At 38.0% G+C, this 15433-nt stretch overlaps 3 protein-coding genes across 3 annotated transcripts; 1 reads left to right on the forward strand and 2 right to left on the reverse strand.

Moving 5' to 3' along the window:
* The first annotated feature begins 1468 nt into the window (after positions 1-1468).
* On the forward strand, positions 1469-2752 carry LOC111434233 (pentatricopeptide repeat-containing protein At3g46790, chloroplastic-like). The gene has a single exon (XM_023071631.1). It carries the CDS (start codon positions 1619-1621, stop codon positions 2543-2545), a length of 927 nt encoding a protein of 308 aa, XP_022927399.1. The 5' UTR covers positions 1469-1618; the 3' UTR covers positions 2546-2752.
* Positions 2753-3475: 723 nt separating this feature from the next.
* On the reverse strand, positions 3476-8085 carry LOC111434293 (receptor-like kinase TMK3). The gene is made up of 3 exons (XM_023071707.1): positions 7820-8085; positions 5282-7680; positions 3476-4234 (listed from the first exon to the last, which is right to left on the reverse strand). The coding sequence occupies exons 2-3, from the start codon at positions 7671-7673 to the stop codon at positions 3726-3728; spliced, it is 2901 nt and encodes a 966-aa protein (XP_022927475.1). The 5' UTR covers positions 7674-7680; positions 7820-8085; the 3' UTR covers positions 3476-3725.
* A 3707-nt stretch (positions 8086-11792) lies between these two features.
* LOC111434401 (histone deacetylase 8) lies at positions 11793-15139 on the reverse strand. Its single transcript, XM_023071864.1, has 3 exons — positions 14655-15139; positions 13155-13735; positions 11793-12291 (listed from the first exon to the last, which is right to left on the reverse strand). The coding sequence occupies exons 1-3, from the start codon at positions 14917-14919 to the stop codon at positions 11992-11994; spliced, it is 1146 nt and encodes a 381-aa protein (XP_022927632.1). The 5' UTR covers positions 14920-15139; the 3' UTR covers positions 11793-11991.
* Positions 15140-15433: the final 294 nt, after the last annotated feature.

Genomic DNA, 15433 nt, shown 5'->3' on the forward strand with positions numbered 1-15433 from the left:
AATTCCAAGAGATCAGATACCCTGCACTAACCTCGCTCTGATACCAGATTGTTGAACACAACTCTTTGTGGAAACACTCGCACACTTTATTAAGACAAATCGAGAAGAGGTTTACAAAACACTCTGTAGAAACTACTACGTTGTGTTGGTTGGGATTTCTTTGGATGATGAACTAAGTAGGGTGGAGGGTATTTATACGAGATAGTAGCCAATCTATTGCTAAAATTTATAATGTTTTTTCTAAAATACCTCACTCATTTTCCTAAATTTATTCCTAAACTTCCTAAATCATTTTCCTAAATTTATCCCTAAAATCCCTAAATCATTTTCTTAACATAAATATAATTACTTTACAATGGTCGGGCTTAGCCCTATTGGGCTAGTGGTGATATTTTAACATGACACTCATATTTGGCAGGCGATCTCGCCCCTAACATAAAATTAATCTCGTGATTTATCTCCCCAAGTGGGGATAAATCCTTTGTTTGTCCTTTAGGATTTGCATCACGGTGTTCTTGTAGCGGCCAAGAGGTTTCTGTTGAGGTTGTCTCACTTGAACTCCTCTTTTCGAATATAGCAATGGCAGTGATCATAGGTTCTTCATGACTAAGATCCTTTCTCAATTATAGCATCGACATCATTTCACCCTCTTGGTTGACGGGTGTTTGTCTGAATAATCGTCAAGTTTAGCCCTATTACTACTAAGCATTTCGCTAGGGGCATGAGAATGAATTTGTGTTCTAGCAAAAAGTTCATCCCTAACACGATGTTGAAGTCATCCATCTTGACTATCACAAAGTCGGTTTGTTAAGTCCAAGTCCTCAGCTTGATCGGAGTTCTCTTTGCAACTCTTAAACCAGGTAAAACTGTCGAATTGACGGCCTTCATCTTTGTTGTGCCTTGGTTTTTAGGATCGCACAACAACCCACACACTTGATCAAGATAAACACAAAGAATAAGAGAGAGAAAACTCAAGGAAGAATATTGACTTACGTTTTATCGATGAATTTAGGTATGTACACAAAGAGAGAATATAGATAATGAAAAAAATGTCTATTGTACTGTCTAACAGGATATATATATATATAGTTTCAGTGTACTATATCTACTAGATCTTTACTAAATATATTTTATATATATCTCTACCAAATATCTACCATATATATCTCTACCATATGTCATCCGACTCCATATCCCAACAATCGAAATATCTATTATATATATATCTCTACCAAATTATTATCAAATATCTACTATATATATCTCTACCCTATGCCATCAGACTCCATATCCCAACAATCTCCCACCACATTTATTCAGTCAACTAAGAATTCCATTCTCAATCTTGATTGCACCATACCTCAACCTCAACTTTCCAACATCAACTATTTCAACTGTTTGTTAGATTCTTTGCGCTCTATTTTCGCCTTTTATGTTTTCTTTGAATAATAGATTGAGTTCTTGGTCGATAGATTGAGTTCTAAGGGGTATGCTTGAAGTTAAGAGGAGAACAGGGGAATGCTTGAAGTTAATCATGAGGCGTCTTTTGGCCTTCATCTTGGTCTACCAATACTAAAGAGCTGAGAGATTTGAAGCCTCATCTCCTTCGATCTGGTAAATGCCCAAACCACAAGACATAATCCCCTTCTACGCTGCTCTCCTCCAAGCATGCTCCTCCACCAAGAACCACCGCACCCTCAAGCAAATCCACGCTCTAACCATCCGACTCGGAATCTCTCACCATGATTTCATTCGAACCAAGCTTGCCTCCACCTACGCCGCCTGCCACCATCTCCCACAAGCCACTACCATCTTCTCCTTCGCCACTCGCCGCCCCACCTTCCTCTTTAATGCCCTCATCAGAGCCCACTCCTCTCTGCGTCTCTTCTCCCAATCACTCTCGATTTTCCGCCGCATGCTTCTTTCTGGAAAGCCCATTGACCGTCATACTTTACCGCCGGTGATCAAGTCATGTACGGGGCTCTCGTCCTTGCGCCTTGGCCGGCAGGTTCATGGGGCTGTTGTGATTAATGGGTTCTCCACCGATTTGCCGAATTTGAATGCGTTGATTACGATGTATGGCAAGTGCGGGGACTTGGGTGTTGCACGGAAAGTGTTCGATGGAATGCCTGAGAGAAATGAGGTGTCGTGGTCTGCGTTGATGGCGGGTTATGGTGTTCATGGGATGTTTGATGAGGTGTTTGGATTGTTTGAGAGGATGGTGGAAGAGGGACAAAAGCCGGATGAGCTCACTTTTACAGCTCTTCTCACGGCATGTAGCCATGGAGGGTTGATTGAGAGGGGGAAGGAGTATTTTGGTATGATGCAAATGGGGTTCGATTTGAGGCCTGGGTTGGAGCATTACACCTGCATGGTGGATTTGCTGGGGAGGGTGGGACAAGTGGAAGAAGCAGAGAAGTTGATCATGGAGATGGAGATTGAGCCTGATGAGGCATTGTGGGGCGCCCTGTTGAGTGCTTGTAGGATTCATGGGAAAGGCGAGGTGGCTGATAGGGTGCAAACACGGTTTATGAAGCAACACTGATTGTATAAACTATGATGCCAAGATATGCTTTGTGGGGTTGGTTTCACAAGTTTCCATCTATTCGATTTTTGTTTCGACATCAATTTTGGCCAAACTTGACTCGCTTACATTCTAGTATCAACTTTGTAGATTGCTCCAAATGTTTTATGCAATCAAGTAGTGTTCGTAATGCCTTTCGTGAATCAAGAATCAAAACTCGCTAATCGATCGAGGGGTTTGCTTACATTTTCAGATGTGATGACAATGCATTCATTATGATGCTCAATCTTAGGAGTAATAATGTGTACCTTGTTACCAAAGTTTACTTGGGCATTTTCTCAAATAGTTGGCGGGCAAGTTCAATACCTCCATGAAGAATCCCATGAACACCAAATGAAGAATTCCGAGTCAAATTAACATCTCTATTTGACATATATTTTAAAATTAAAAGAAACTTTGAATAATATATTATTTTACGAATAAAATAGCTAAAGTTATTTATTAAAATAATATTGGAAGAAAAATGATAATCATACAAACATAATTGGTCCATTATCAAAGGCTAAAGAATCCTCCCCTTCACTACAATTGTCTCTTATTTTTAATATTTTGGTATCAATAGTTCATGTACTAATCTTCAACATTATTATTAATTTGAAGTTAATTTTATTAAATTTAGTAATATAATAATAATAATTTTCATTGCAAAAAAGACGGGTAAATATCCAAATGAGAGGGATATTGAGACGTATTTTGCTTGGAGCAATTTAATGTCATGTGACCTCCTTCAAAAAAAAAATTTAATATGCATCTAAGTGAATACAAAGGATCTTCAAAAAAAAATTTAATATGCATTTGAGTGAATACAAAAGATCTTGAAATGACTCGTGTTTGATTGTGGGGATAGTCTTCACTCTTAGAAATGAGAAATAAATAACGTGACCATATTGTAGAGAAATACCAGAGCCCATAGCCTTGACACGGGGCGTGAACTTAAATGGAAAATATCTTTCATATTTGCAATGGGCACCATTATTTACAGCGTAAATTCCATGGTATAAAGAAACATGATATAAATATGGGGGGGAAAATGTGAAATCAAAAGCACTGTTTTAGTTGTAATTGATCATATATTATATTCAACAAAGATGGCAATAGTTCTAAAGGGAATGTTCACCCTTGTGTGTTGTAACGAGTTTACTCATCTTCCATCAACGGAGGTGAAGGAGTCTGCAAATCCGGTGGGACGGGCGGGGATGCTTCCCTTACTGTCTTGAAGGCTCGTAAAGCTCGTTTCCCGGCTTCCAGATTGCTGCCATACCTTCAGCATTTGAGGAAGTGGTAGGCTGTAATCGATCCCGGAGAAACTCGCAGCATCGTTTTGAATTGGTTTCCACTTCTCAACCAAAGGCGAAAGCACGCTCACGACGTGTCCCATATCGGGACGATGGGTTGGCTCTCTAGCTGTGCAATGTCCTGCCAATTCAGCGATCATGGAGATCCTCTCAAAGAGGTCGTCGTTTACGGATAGAGATGGATCGATAGCAGACATTAGCTTTTCTCTGTTCGATTTGATTTGCCAAAACCATTCAGCTAAGTACCGACTTTCCTCTGGGCGCGCCTCGTCGAGTGCCATCATTCCAGTCAAAAGTTCCATCAGCACCACCCCAAAGCTGAATACATCAGCTTTTGTAGTGATCTTCCCCATCACTGAATTCAAAGAATTTGATCAGAAATGAAATAAAACAGTGCAGAAGAATTAGATCTCAGAAAGTTTCTTAGTTTGGAGTCATAAAGCCAATGATTTTACTCCATCTAAAACGTTGTTCCTAATCTGTTGAACAAACTAATGTCTAACATGGCTTGAAAAAGTTCAGACAAATCAAATAAACTTGTATTTGCAGCTAACTTGAACCAAACTAGATTAGTATATGCCAGATTAACATCTTGAGTTGCTATGGTGAGATCCTACGTCGATTTAATAGAGGAACGAGTGCCAGCCCACGCTGGACCTCGAAGGGGGTGGATTGTGAGATCTCACATTGACTGGAGAGGAAAACGAAGCATTCTTTATAAGGGTATAAAAACCTCCCTGAGTGGATTGTGAGATCTCACATCGATTGGGGAGGAAAATGAAGCATTCTTTATAAGGGTATGGAAACCTCCCCTAGCATATCCGTTTTAAAAACCTTGAGGGAAGCCCGAAAGAAAAAACCCAAATAGGACAATATCTACTAGTGGTGGGCTTAGGATGTTACAAATGGTATTAGAACCAGACACCGGGTGGTGTGCCAACAAGGATGTTGAACCTCGAAGGGGGTGGACATTGAGTGGTGTGCCAACGAGGACGTTGGGTCCCGAAGGGAGGTGGATTGTGAGATCCTAGATCGATTGGAGAGAGAAACGAGTGCCAGCGAGGATGCTGGGCTCCGAAGGTGGATGGATTGTGAAATCTCACATCGATTGGATAGAGGAACGAGTTCCAGCAAGGACACTAGGCCACGAAGGTAGATGGATTGTGAGATCTCACATCGATTAGAGAGGGGAACGAGTGCCAACGAGGATGCTGGACCCACATGAGTTGGAGAGGAGAACGAAACATTTTTTATATGGGTGTGGAAACCTTCCCTTAGCAAACTCGTCTTGAAAACCTTGAGCGGATGCCCAAAACCGAAAACTCAAAGAAAATAATATCTGCTAGTGGTGGTCTAGGGATGTTACAGCTATGAATTATGAGAAATAAAATAGAGAAAGTACCTGCATACTCAGGTGCTAGGTACCCGAATGTACCAGCAAGCTTTGTCGCCACCGACTTTTCTCCATCTGGAGCCAACTTGACCAATCCAAAATCCGAAACTTTTGCTCGAAAATCATCATCCAGAAGAATATTAGACGATTTAAGATCTCGATGTATGAACGTTTGTCTGGCCAAACTATGTAGATATTCAATCCCTCGAGCAACATCCAATGCAATTGTGAGCCGAGTCATCCACGATAACGGCTCCAATTTAAGAGCTTTCCAATGGAAGAGATGCCTGCTAAGAGCACCTTGAGGCATATACTCGTACACAAGAAGCCTTTCAGCTCCTTCTGTGGAGTACCCCAAAAGCGACACCAGATGTCTATGCCTAACATGGGATAGAACAGCAATTTCAGACTGAAACTCTTCTAATGCTTTATTACTGATTGATCCAGCCTCCATTCTCTTCACTGCCATTTTCGATCCGTCCTCCAACTCACCTTTATAGACGGTACCAAACCCGCCTCGTCCAAGCTCATTTTCAGGGGCAAAATCATTGGTCGCCTTACGAAGAACTTGCACGGCTACAACCAAATTCCCATCCTCAATCAAATGAGAATTTTCAGTTCCACCACTACTAGAACTTGTCATGCTAGTTCCTGTTTTATTGGATAAGTTTCCTGGGTTCTTATTCAAAACAGAAATCTTAAACATATTTTCAGGGTAAGAAGGATCTTTTGGGTGCACCACAAATGCAGGAGATTCATCTGCTCGTTTTCTCTTCCTATAGCAGAAGATACAGAACAAAACTGATAGGAATATCATGAATATGACAAGCACTGTGGCGATCACGTATATAACTCTTCTTGGCTTTGAAGATTTCTGTGTCCCAGATGAAGAGGAATTCGTTAATGATACCGGAGATCTTGGAACTGGACTCCCTTTTGATGACGGTGGTGGTTTCGCATCACCTGAGGATGTTTCTGGTGGAGGCGCCACACTGGTACCCGGTGGCTGTGTAACAGGTAAAGGAGGTGCTGCAGAATGATTAGATACCAAAAAAGGATTCCCCAAGGTTAAAACTCTAACCCCATCTCGAAATTTCGGTAATGGAGGCTCGAAATTGTTTCCAGTCAAATCCAACAACCTCAGAGATTTCAAACTCGTAAAATTCTGAGGAACTTTACCACTAATATTGTTTCCAGCAAGTCGAATTTCCATCAGTGAATCTAACTTCGATATGGCAGGACTCAAAGTACCAAGAAGACCACGCTTCGGCAGATTGATTATCGAAATCTCAGACTTGGGATTGCAACTAATCCCCAACCATGGTCCTTGACATGGATCGTTCCCTGACCACTCTGATGCAAGACGTATCGGATAATTCAGACTGCCAAGAAAATCTAAAAGAGCAGTGACTTCAGGAGCACATTGTAGACCTGGTTTTGATTGACAAAAATTGTTGTTATCATAAGTAACATTAAGAGCCTTGAACTTTGGTATTGGACCCATTAGAACGTTATTATTGAGAACCAGATTATGCAGATTCATATTGGCCAAGCTCTCAGGAATCAAACCAACAAGTTGGTTTCTATTGAGATTAAGATCATACAAAGAAGCTAAATCCCCAATATTTTCAGGGATCACTCCTGAGAATTGGTTTCCATGAAGCCATAGTTGAGTCAACGAAGTCATCGACGGAATTACATCGAGCGAACCGATCATTCCAGTATCTTGGCCATTTAGCCACAGAATCTGCATCAAAGACTGCCCAAAACTTTTGGGAATTGGACCTGTTAACCTGTTATAGGAAAGCTTGAGAGCTGACAGTGATGGCAATGTCCCCAAGAACTCAGGGAGAGGTCCAGCAAGATTACTCTGTATCAGTGAAAGATTTGTGAGCTGAACTGACTTAGCAAGCTCATCAGGAAGAGTCCAACCAACAGTGGCATTCAAAGGGTTATAATCCAAAGCCAATTCTCTAATGCTGCTTAAACCATCGAAGAAATCCGCTGGGATCGTGTCGAACTCGTTGTCGTTTAAGAAAGCAAATTCCAGTTCTGATAAGCCACTGAAAGAGGGCAATGCCCCATTGAACTTGTTCTTTTGGAGACCCAAATTGGAGAGCTTAGAGAGATGGTTAAAATTGGGAGGCAATGGCCCTTTTAGACCCAAACCCTGAACCTGAATCTGAGAAACTCTATCACCTGAACAGTAAACATGAGGCCATGGAGGAACCCCACATGGGTCATCTCCATTGTCAGGCCATTCGAGAAGCTCTGGATTATCCAAACCCTTTTTGAAATCATTCAGAATTTTCACATCATTTACGTCAGTGGCATATAAACAAACACTTGATAGGCACAACAAAAACAGAGAGAAACAGAGCCCCAACCGCTCATCCACCATTTCCAATCTACAAATAAACAAAAACAGAGAAAAAAACTAGAACAATAAACCCAAATGCAATGTAAAATCGCATCAATTTCAAACGAATCAAGCCGAAACAAACAAAACCCAGATCAGAAAATGCATTGAAAAAAAGGTAAAAACACCTGAAAATCGAAGCTCTGTTTCCTCAATGACGAAGAAGAGGAGAAGGGACAGTGAAAGCTTCCATAAGAAGAAGAAGAAGAAGAAGAAGAAGAAGAAGAAGAAGAAGAAAGAGAGGGATAGATGGGGCAAAGTAGAGAAGGCGCCTTTACGACTGTCTGTTTCTGGATCGTCGGGTGCTCTTCCTTTGAACCTAACTCGGTTCCCTTTGTCTTTTTCATCCATCCATTTGGCCTTATTACCTAAAGCAACAGTGGCAGCATGCTCCACCCACCCACAGTTGAGCTCGCCGACACTCAATTACTACGCCCAAACTCAACATCCAGCTATGCCTTTCCACTGAAATTCGGATTTTTTTTTTTTTTTTTTTTTTTTGTGTGGAAAAAAAAGTCAAAAGGAGATGACTTTTTTTTTTTTTGTTCAAGAACACTTCAAAAAGAAGTCAAAAGAAAAGATTTAAACATGTGAACATAGATTTTAGTTATAAAATCAAATATTTTTCTAAAAATAACATAGTTTTTCTTTAATATTTTGTATTTATCTTATACAAAACCAATTATTTTAGTTCGACAATAGATAGAACTGGAAGATTGGAACGTCTCACTATTCGATAATATATTTATAATTAAAAAAAATTAGTCATAGTTGTCTACTAAGTACAAGGTTGAGTATAAACTATTGTTAATGGGTGTATACGGGTTGGGTTGGTGATTTGAGTAACGAACCAGATTCACAACTTTTAAAAATCTCATAAAATTCAAATATAAACATTTATAAGTCACAACATTTACTCATATCAGTTACCATCGTTAAAAGAATGTCAACCCACAAACCAAATTGACTTAACCCAAACCGAAAAAAATTTAGCCTAACCTATTTCTACGGTTTGCGTTGGATAATCCAGATTTGTCGAGTTATTAAGACATACCAATAATTCTATTGGTTAATTAATTTGTGAACATATTTTTATTAAAAAATTTGTAAAATTATTATTTTACAATATTATATAATTTATAACAAATATATATATATATATTATTTTAAATTTTTTATTATTTATGATTCTTAGTTCATCTTAAATAAATATGGAATTTAAATATGTAGTGAAATACTTTACTATTTTTGTTGGTATTCGTATTTGGAAATATACACGTGGAAATTTGTATTTTATGAAATATATATGGTAAATGACGTGTAATAAAATATTATAATAAATGTTTAATTATTTAAAAAATCACATTCATATATATAATAATTATCCTGGATTTACGCACTTTTATTTAAAAAATATTTAAAAGATCTTCGAAAATCTAAATTTAAAAATGATTTAATTGCAAAAGCAATATCTACAAATTTTTTAATCAATTATTAATAAATGGATAATTCTACGTTTTTTTATTTTTTATTTTTTATTTTTTATGTAATTTTAAAATTAGTGGTTATTATTTTAAGAAAGTGGGACCCACGTGTGATAATAAAATAATAAGGAAAATAAAAAGTCGGCGTTAATTGAGGATGATTCTATTCCTCGTAGGAATATATTTAATCCATAAAATAGAAAAACAAATTCCACGCCGCCAAACACTCCCACGTGTGAGCTGTCCCTTCAATGGACTTTAATGCAAAATTATATGTTTAGTATATTTCATTTAAATTCTTTTATGATTTGGGTTTATTTTGTTTGGGTTAATTTTAAAATTTATTATATTTGACATTTATTATGAGTCTTTAATACGAAAAATAATTTTTAGGGTTTTGTGGATTTTGTTTTTATTTTTTTTAAATATTATTTTAGCCTTTTTATTTTAAATGATTAGTGTATTTTATTTAGTAGTAGTTATTATTAAAAAAAAAAAATTAAAGTTGTTCGGGGACAAAAAAAATTCTCCCCTAAAGTTGTTCTGTCTGCTTAGCTAGGATGTCAAACAAATGTCGTCACCACAAAAAGTTGGTAAAGGAGATGTGACAATGATAGAGGGTAGAAAGGAGGGGAGTTTAACGTTTTAGTACCCATTACTCATGAAGAGTAACTATGGAGCATGGTTGATAAAGATGTGTGGTAATTTAAGACATAAGATGTGTGAGATTTCATCGAGCATGGTGACGACGTTGAAGTGTGTGAGGATAAGATGACTCCTATTGCCATCTACTAATCAGTCTCAGACGATGCTTTTCTTGTGTTGGCAGAGAAGGATTCGATACAAGCCACGTGGGGGATGCTTCAAACAATGTATATGAGTGTAGAAAGGGTCGATGGTGCTAAGGTGCAGACTCTGAAAAGTGAGTTTGAAGTCATTTGCATAAGGTGGTGGGTTGGTAGACGATTTTGCCATGAAGTTGATGATGATCGTCACCAATATTATCCATTCGTTAGGCAAAAAGGTGGAGGAGATCTCCATCGTCTAGAAGTTATTTCGAGACGTCCCCTCTAGATTCAGGCAGATTGTTATCTCAATCAAGTAGTTTGATGACCTCAAAAATATGTTGATTGAGCAGATCTTTGATCTTCTTAACGTTCATAATGAGAGATTTCGTGGCTACGACGACAGAGAGGAGGAGAAACACATTTTACTCACACACGAGAAGTGACTCACACATATGAAAAAAAATGCGGTTGATTTTTCTTTTTATGGTACAAAGAGACACAACGACCACAACAAGGAAAACAAAGGTCGTGGGTATGGCCACAAACATGACGATAGAGGAGGTCATGTGATATGAACCAAGAGACATCAACCATGTAATTACTTCAATGAAAATGTGAAGAAAATAGTGTTGAAATTATTAAAAGATATTTCCATTCATGCCACATTGAAGAAGGATGAAGCTTTATTGTTATAAATTTTGAGTGGATTACAATCTAGAGTAATTTTATGGTTATTGTATTTTATTAATATATTTTAAGACTTTTTATTTACCTACATTTACATCGTGGCTAATTATGGTCATAAACTATGAATGTTACAAATTCTTGAAATGTCTCTGGTAAGGTCACTTGTTTCATTTTGAGGTTATATAAAATCATGTATGTTGTATTTGTAGGTAGACTTGGAATATGTAGTAAAAGAAATATTTGTGCTTTCTTTAGCCAATGACTAAGTTTCTTTGCAATTCTGTATAGTTTAAGTGACATGTAGAATCATTCAAGCTTGACATGATCAATCTTGCTTGTGGAGTGATTCGAATCTCAAACAAGTATTTTTGCCTTTAATCAAGAAGAATCATTAAGCTAGACATGATTATACCCTATTATAAATTCCATATTTAAAATTTATAAAATAGAAAGTTTATATAAAATTAGAAATAAATTATAAGATTTATCATACCATATTATAAATGTTTTTGTAACATGATTCTCCGAACAAAGCATCAAGCTTCGTGCTTAGTGTCACGGTCATGTTTGTTCAAGACGTGTTGTCCAAAGCTACATGTCCGTACCGAACCCCTTTATATTTTTGTTGTGTTAGATGTATGATTGTTCACCAAAATCATGTCTACACCCATCATGGTTAAAATGCCTCAAAATGCACTAGTCGTCAATTCTTCCAGGCTATATACTATCAAAGTTGTGATTGTTGTTTATTTACCTTTAGCCTATGGCATTGTTTTCTTACAAATGCATTTCCTCACTCACGTTTTCTAAAATACTTTCTCTCGAACGTGACCAAGACCCGATCATACATCCGTAATTGTCCATGACTTACGATTTCCATACAACTAACTTATTCGTCATATTAAAACAATACTCTCTCTCAAACGTGACCAAGACCCAATCATACATCCGTAATTGTCCGTGACTTATGGTTTCCATACGACTAACTTATTCGTCATATTAAAACAATACTTTCTCTCAAACGTGACTAAGACCCGATCATACAACCATAATTGTCCGTAACTTACGATTTCCATACGACTAACTTATTTCCGTACAACTAACCCTTTAGGCATTTGTCCTAATACAAAGATCTAACAAAGTGCATTACAAACTAAGACTCATTTCTTCAACCATTTGCACATCTCTTCATCCTTGTTTACATCATATTTAGAGTACAAGTGACTTTGATGCATCAAAATGTGTTGGTTTTCTAGATCATTGGATGCCATGTGGAAGATTGTGTCAACTAAACTTACAAATCTCTATCCAACCACAGTACAAGCATCAACCAGGACAATGCTACACTTTTAGGAACGGTACATTTTCATCTTGATACCTTTTAATGGAATCAATTACCTTCACAGAAAACGCCTCGTCTTCTGGGTAACAACCAATAGGATCCGATATCGAACGAGGCGAGAGGTTGAGTATCCCTTCAAGTGTTGCATTAAGACAATAAGCTGAATAAGTGACATGGTATCCTCCTTCTTGGACTATAAGGAGGCTTCCGCTGCTGTACTTATTTGCTAGCTCCGACATCATCTGCCCGATACTCCGGTAACCATCCATCGTCAAGCATTGCCTTCCATTTGGATCAAACTAATTCGAAAGTAGAAAAGTCAGTTCACTACAATCAAATATATGCATCCACTTCTCTTTGAGATGGATCGTTGTTCGTTTCGCCAATATTTGTACCAAAAAGTAAGCATGACCATAAGCAGGATCGCAATTAGAGTAGCTCGTTTACAACACAACCCAGACTAACAAGAACCAACGGAACCAAGAACCAAAGTACTATAAAGTAGCTAGTTTACAACACAACCCATATCTATAATTAGTGTTATTACCACCGACCGTCTACAATATTTCAGTCACAATTTCACAGAAGGTTGAACATAACCCTTTGTGAGAAACACTCGCACTCTTTATTAACATCAATCGAGAAGAGATTACAAAACGCTCTATCGAAACTACTGCACTCTATATTTTGAATTTCTTGGGATGAAAACCTAGGTAGGGTAGAGAGGTATTCATAGTCGAGGCTACATAATTTATTTCTAAAATATCTAACCATTTATTCCTAGAGTGTAGTAGTTTCTATAGAGTGTCCTATAATCTTTTTCCGATTGGTGTTAATAAAGAGAGCAAGTGTTTCCCGCAAAAAGTTGTGTTCAACATACAACCTGTTCAAAATCATGCATCTTCACAGTTTGCACATTGAAATTATCTCCAATGTCCAAAGGGGGTTCTCTACATCTAATTATCAACTGTTCATCTATATATTCATCATTCAGTTACTTGTGCAACCTAACTCAAGTAGGAAACTAAACCAGACATTCAACACCAACTGGAACTAGGAATTATGTTTATTAAATAAGTAGACCCCCAATTTATCTACATAATCACAAAAATTTGACAAAGTAATTCATCATTTAAGAATGTAAATAAATGAACTGACTTACAGCACTTGAATCTTGGCCTGCAACCAAGACAATCATGTCTGGTTCGAACTTCTGCACCGCTGGGACAACTAACGTTTTCATGGCGTATTCATATCCACGGTTCCCTGTTCCATTCGGCAGAGGTATATTCAAATTGTAGCCATAACCCTGTCCTTCACCTAGCTCATCGATTGATCCAGTTTGAGGATGGGAAGGACCCCAGGAACCATGATCCATATGAAGTGAAATAGTCAGAACTTTGTTAGACGTGTAAAATCCTTCAGCAGTTCCATTTCCATAGTGAACATCAATGTCCACAACTGCAACCTTTTCGCAGCCAGAATTTAAGGCTAATTGAACGGCAAGACCAGCATTGTTCAAGAAGCAATAGCCGTCGGCTTGAGTTGGCTGAGCATGGTGTCCAGGAGGCCTAACCAGTGCGTAAGCAATCTTCCCCTGCCTGTCAAGGACATGCTTCATTGCTGATAGCGTAGTACCAGCAGCAAGAAGTGAGGCATCCCAAGAGCCTGGATTCAAAAATGTTCCACAACACATAACCTTCCCTCCTTTTTTATCAGCTTCAACTAGCTCATTTACATAGTCTGGAAAAATGAGCGAAACTATAAGCACAGCATTCAACGATGTTTTTACTTGATTTACGGGTAGAAATTATCTGCCTATATCGTTAGGAACAACGACTCTCCACAATAGTATGATATTGTCCACTTTGAGCATAAGCTTTCATGGTTTTGCTTTTGATTTCTCCAAAAAGCCTCATACCATTGGAGATGTATTCCTTACTTACATTACTTATAAACCCATGATCATTCCCTAAATTAGCCAATGTTGGACTTCCCTCCCAACAATCTTCAACAATCCTCCCCTCGAACAAAGTACACTATAGAGTCTCCCTTAAGGCCTATGGAGCCCTCGAACAACCTCTCCTTAATCGAGACTTGACTCCTTCTTTGGAACCCTCGAACAAAATATACCCTTCGTTCGACACTTGAGTCACTTTTGACTACACCTTCGACGCTCACAACTTCTTTGTTCGACATTTGAGGATTCTATTGACATTGTTAATTTAAGGGCATGGCTCTGATACCATGTTAGGAATAACGACTCTCCATAATAGTATGATATTGTCCACTTTGAGCATAAGCTCTCATGGTTTTGCTTTTACTTTCCCCAAAAGGCCCTATACCAATAGAGATGAATTCCTTACTTATAAACACATGATCATTCCCTAAATTAGCGAACGTGGGACTCCATCCCAACAATCCTAACATATATGTAAGTTATATCCTTCAATTTCTTCCGTATTCAAGAACCCTACTGTTCAATCTAAAAAGGGAAAAACAAACTCTCCGTTAAATTGATTTCCAGGTGACATCGAGGACTCAATTGATTTCATTCAGACCTAAACAACTATGCAAGACCACAACAGAGTTCTCTAAAATTTCAACCCATGAATCAACAGGAAAGCAAAATCTCCCAATTATAAATTGAAATAAGAAGCACCTGGATCGTGGAAAGACAGCAATTCAGAAAGGAGTGCGCGTCGTCCGGAATGCCAAGAGATGAAAGGAGCGATAGGTCCTCTTTTGAGAATCGAAACCATGTTCTTAATCCGGTCAGAGTTTTCTGGGTGCTTATCCAACACGTCGAGAAAACCTGGATCCTCTCCGGTATCGAATACGCCATAGCCGGTGTCGTGATTGAGCATCCCCTCGTGCCAAAACACATCAATTCGGTGGGAAGTGGAAAGAGACGGCGAATCAACCATGGCGGAAGCTTGAAATCAGTGGAGAAATCGGGAGATGTTTGAATTAAGAGAAGAATAGGTTTAAGAAATGGGGAATTCCTTTCCCGTAGGTAACACTTTTGTAAATCTCTCTCATCTCTATCTTTTTCTTCTCTCTCATATGCATCGTTTTGTTCTTCATCTTTTGTTACTTCTTCTCTATCGTCTACTAGAGCATGGACAACTCAAGAACATGAACAATCAGAAGAAAATCTTGATCGATTTTATATGTAAGGATCCCATTTCCAACTATATGCATGACATTTAACATATGCAAGTCTGTAAAAACATTTCAAAAACGATGTCATGGACTTAAACGTTCATAATAAATTCATTTAAAACAATATTGTTATCGTTATAAAAAAATAGATAACATGAATTTAAATAAAATAAAATAAAGTGTCGCTCATATCTAACTTAAAGGATATAAATTATGAGTGCAGCTATCACAACTTCACTTCTGTGGCCTTCACAGCAACACTGTCATCCTATAGGA

Source organism: Cucurbita moschata, unplaced genomic scaffold (genome assembly GCF_002738365.1).
Source record: "Cucurbita moschata cultivar Rifu unplaced genomic scaffold, Cmos_1.0 Cmo_Scf00044, whole genome shotgun sequence".
In the NCBI taxonomy this organism is placed as follows: Eukaryota; Viridiplantae; Streptophyta; class Magnoliopsida; order Cucurbitales; family Cucurbitaceae; genus Cucurbita; species Cucurbita moschata.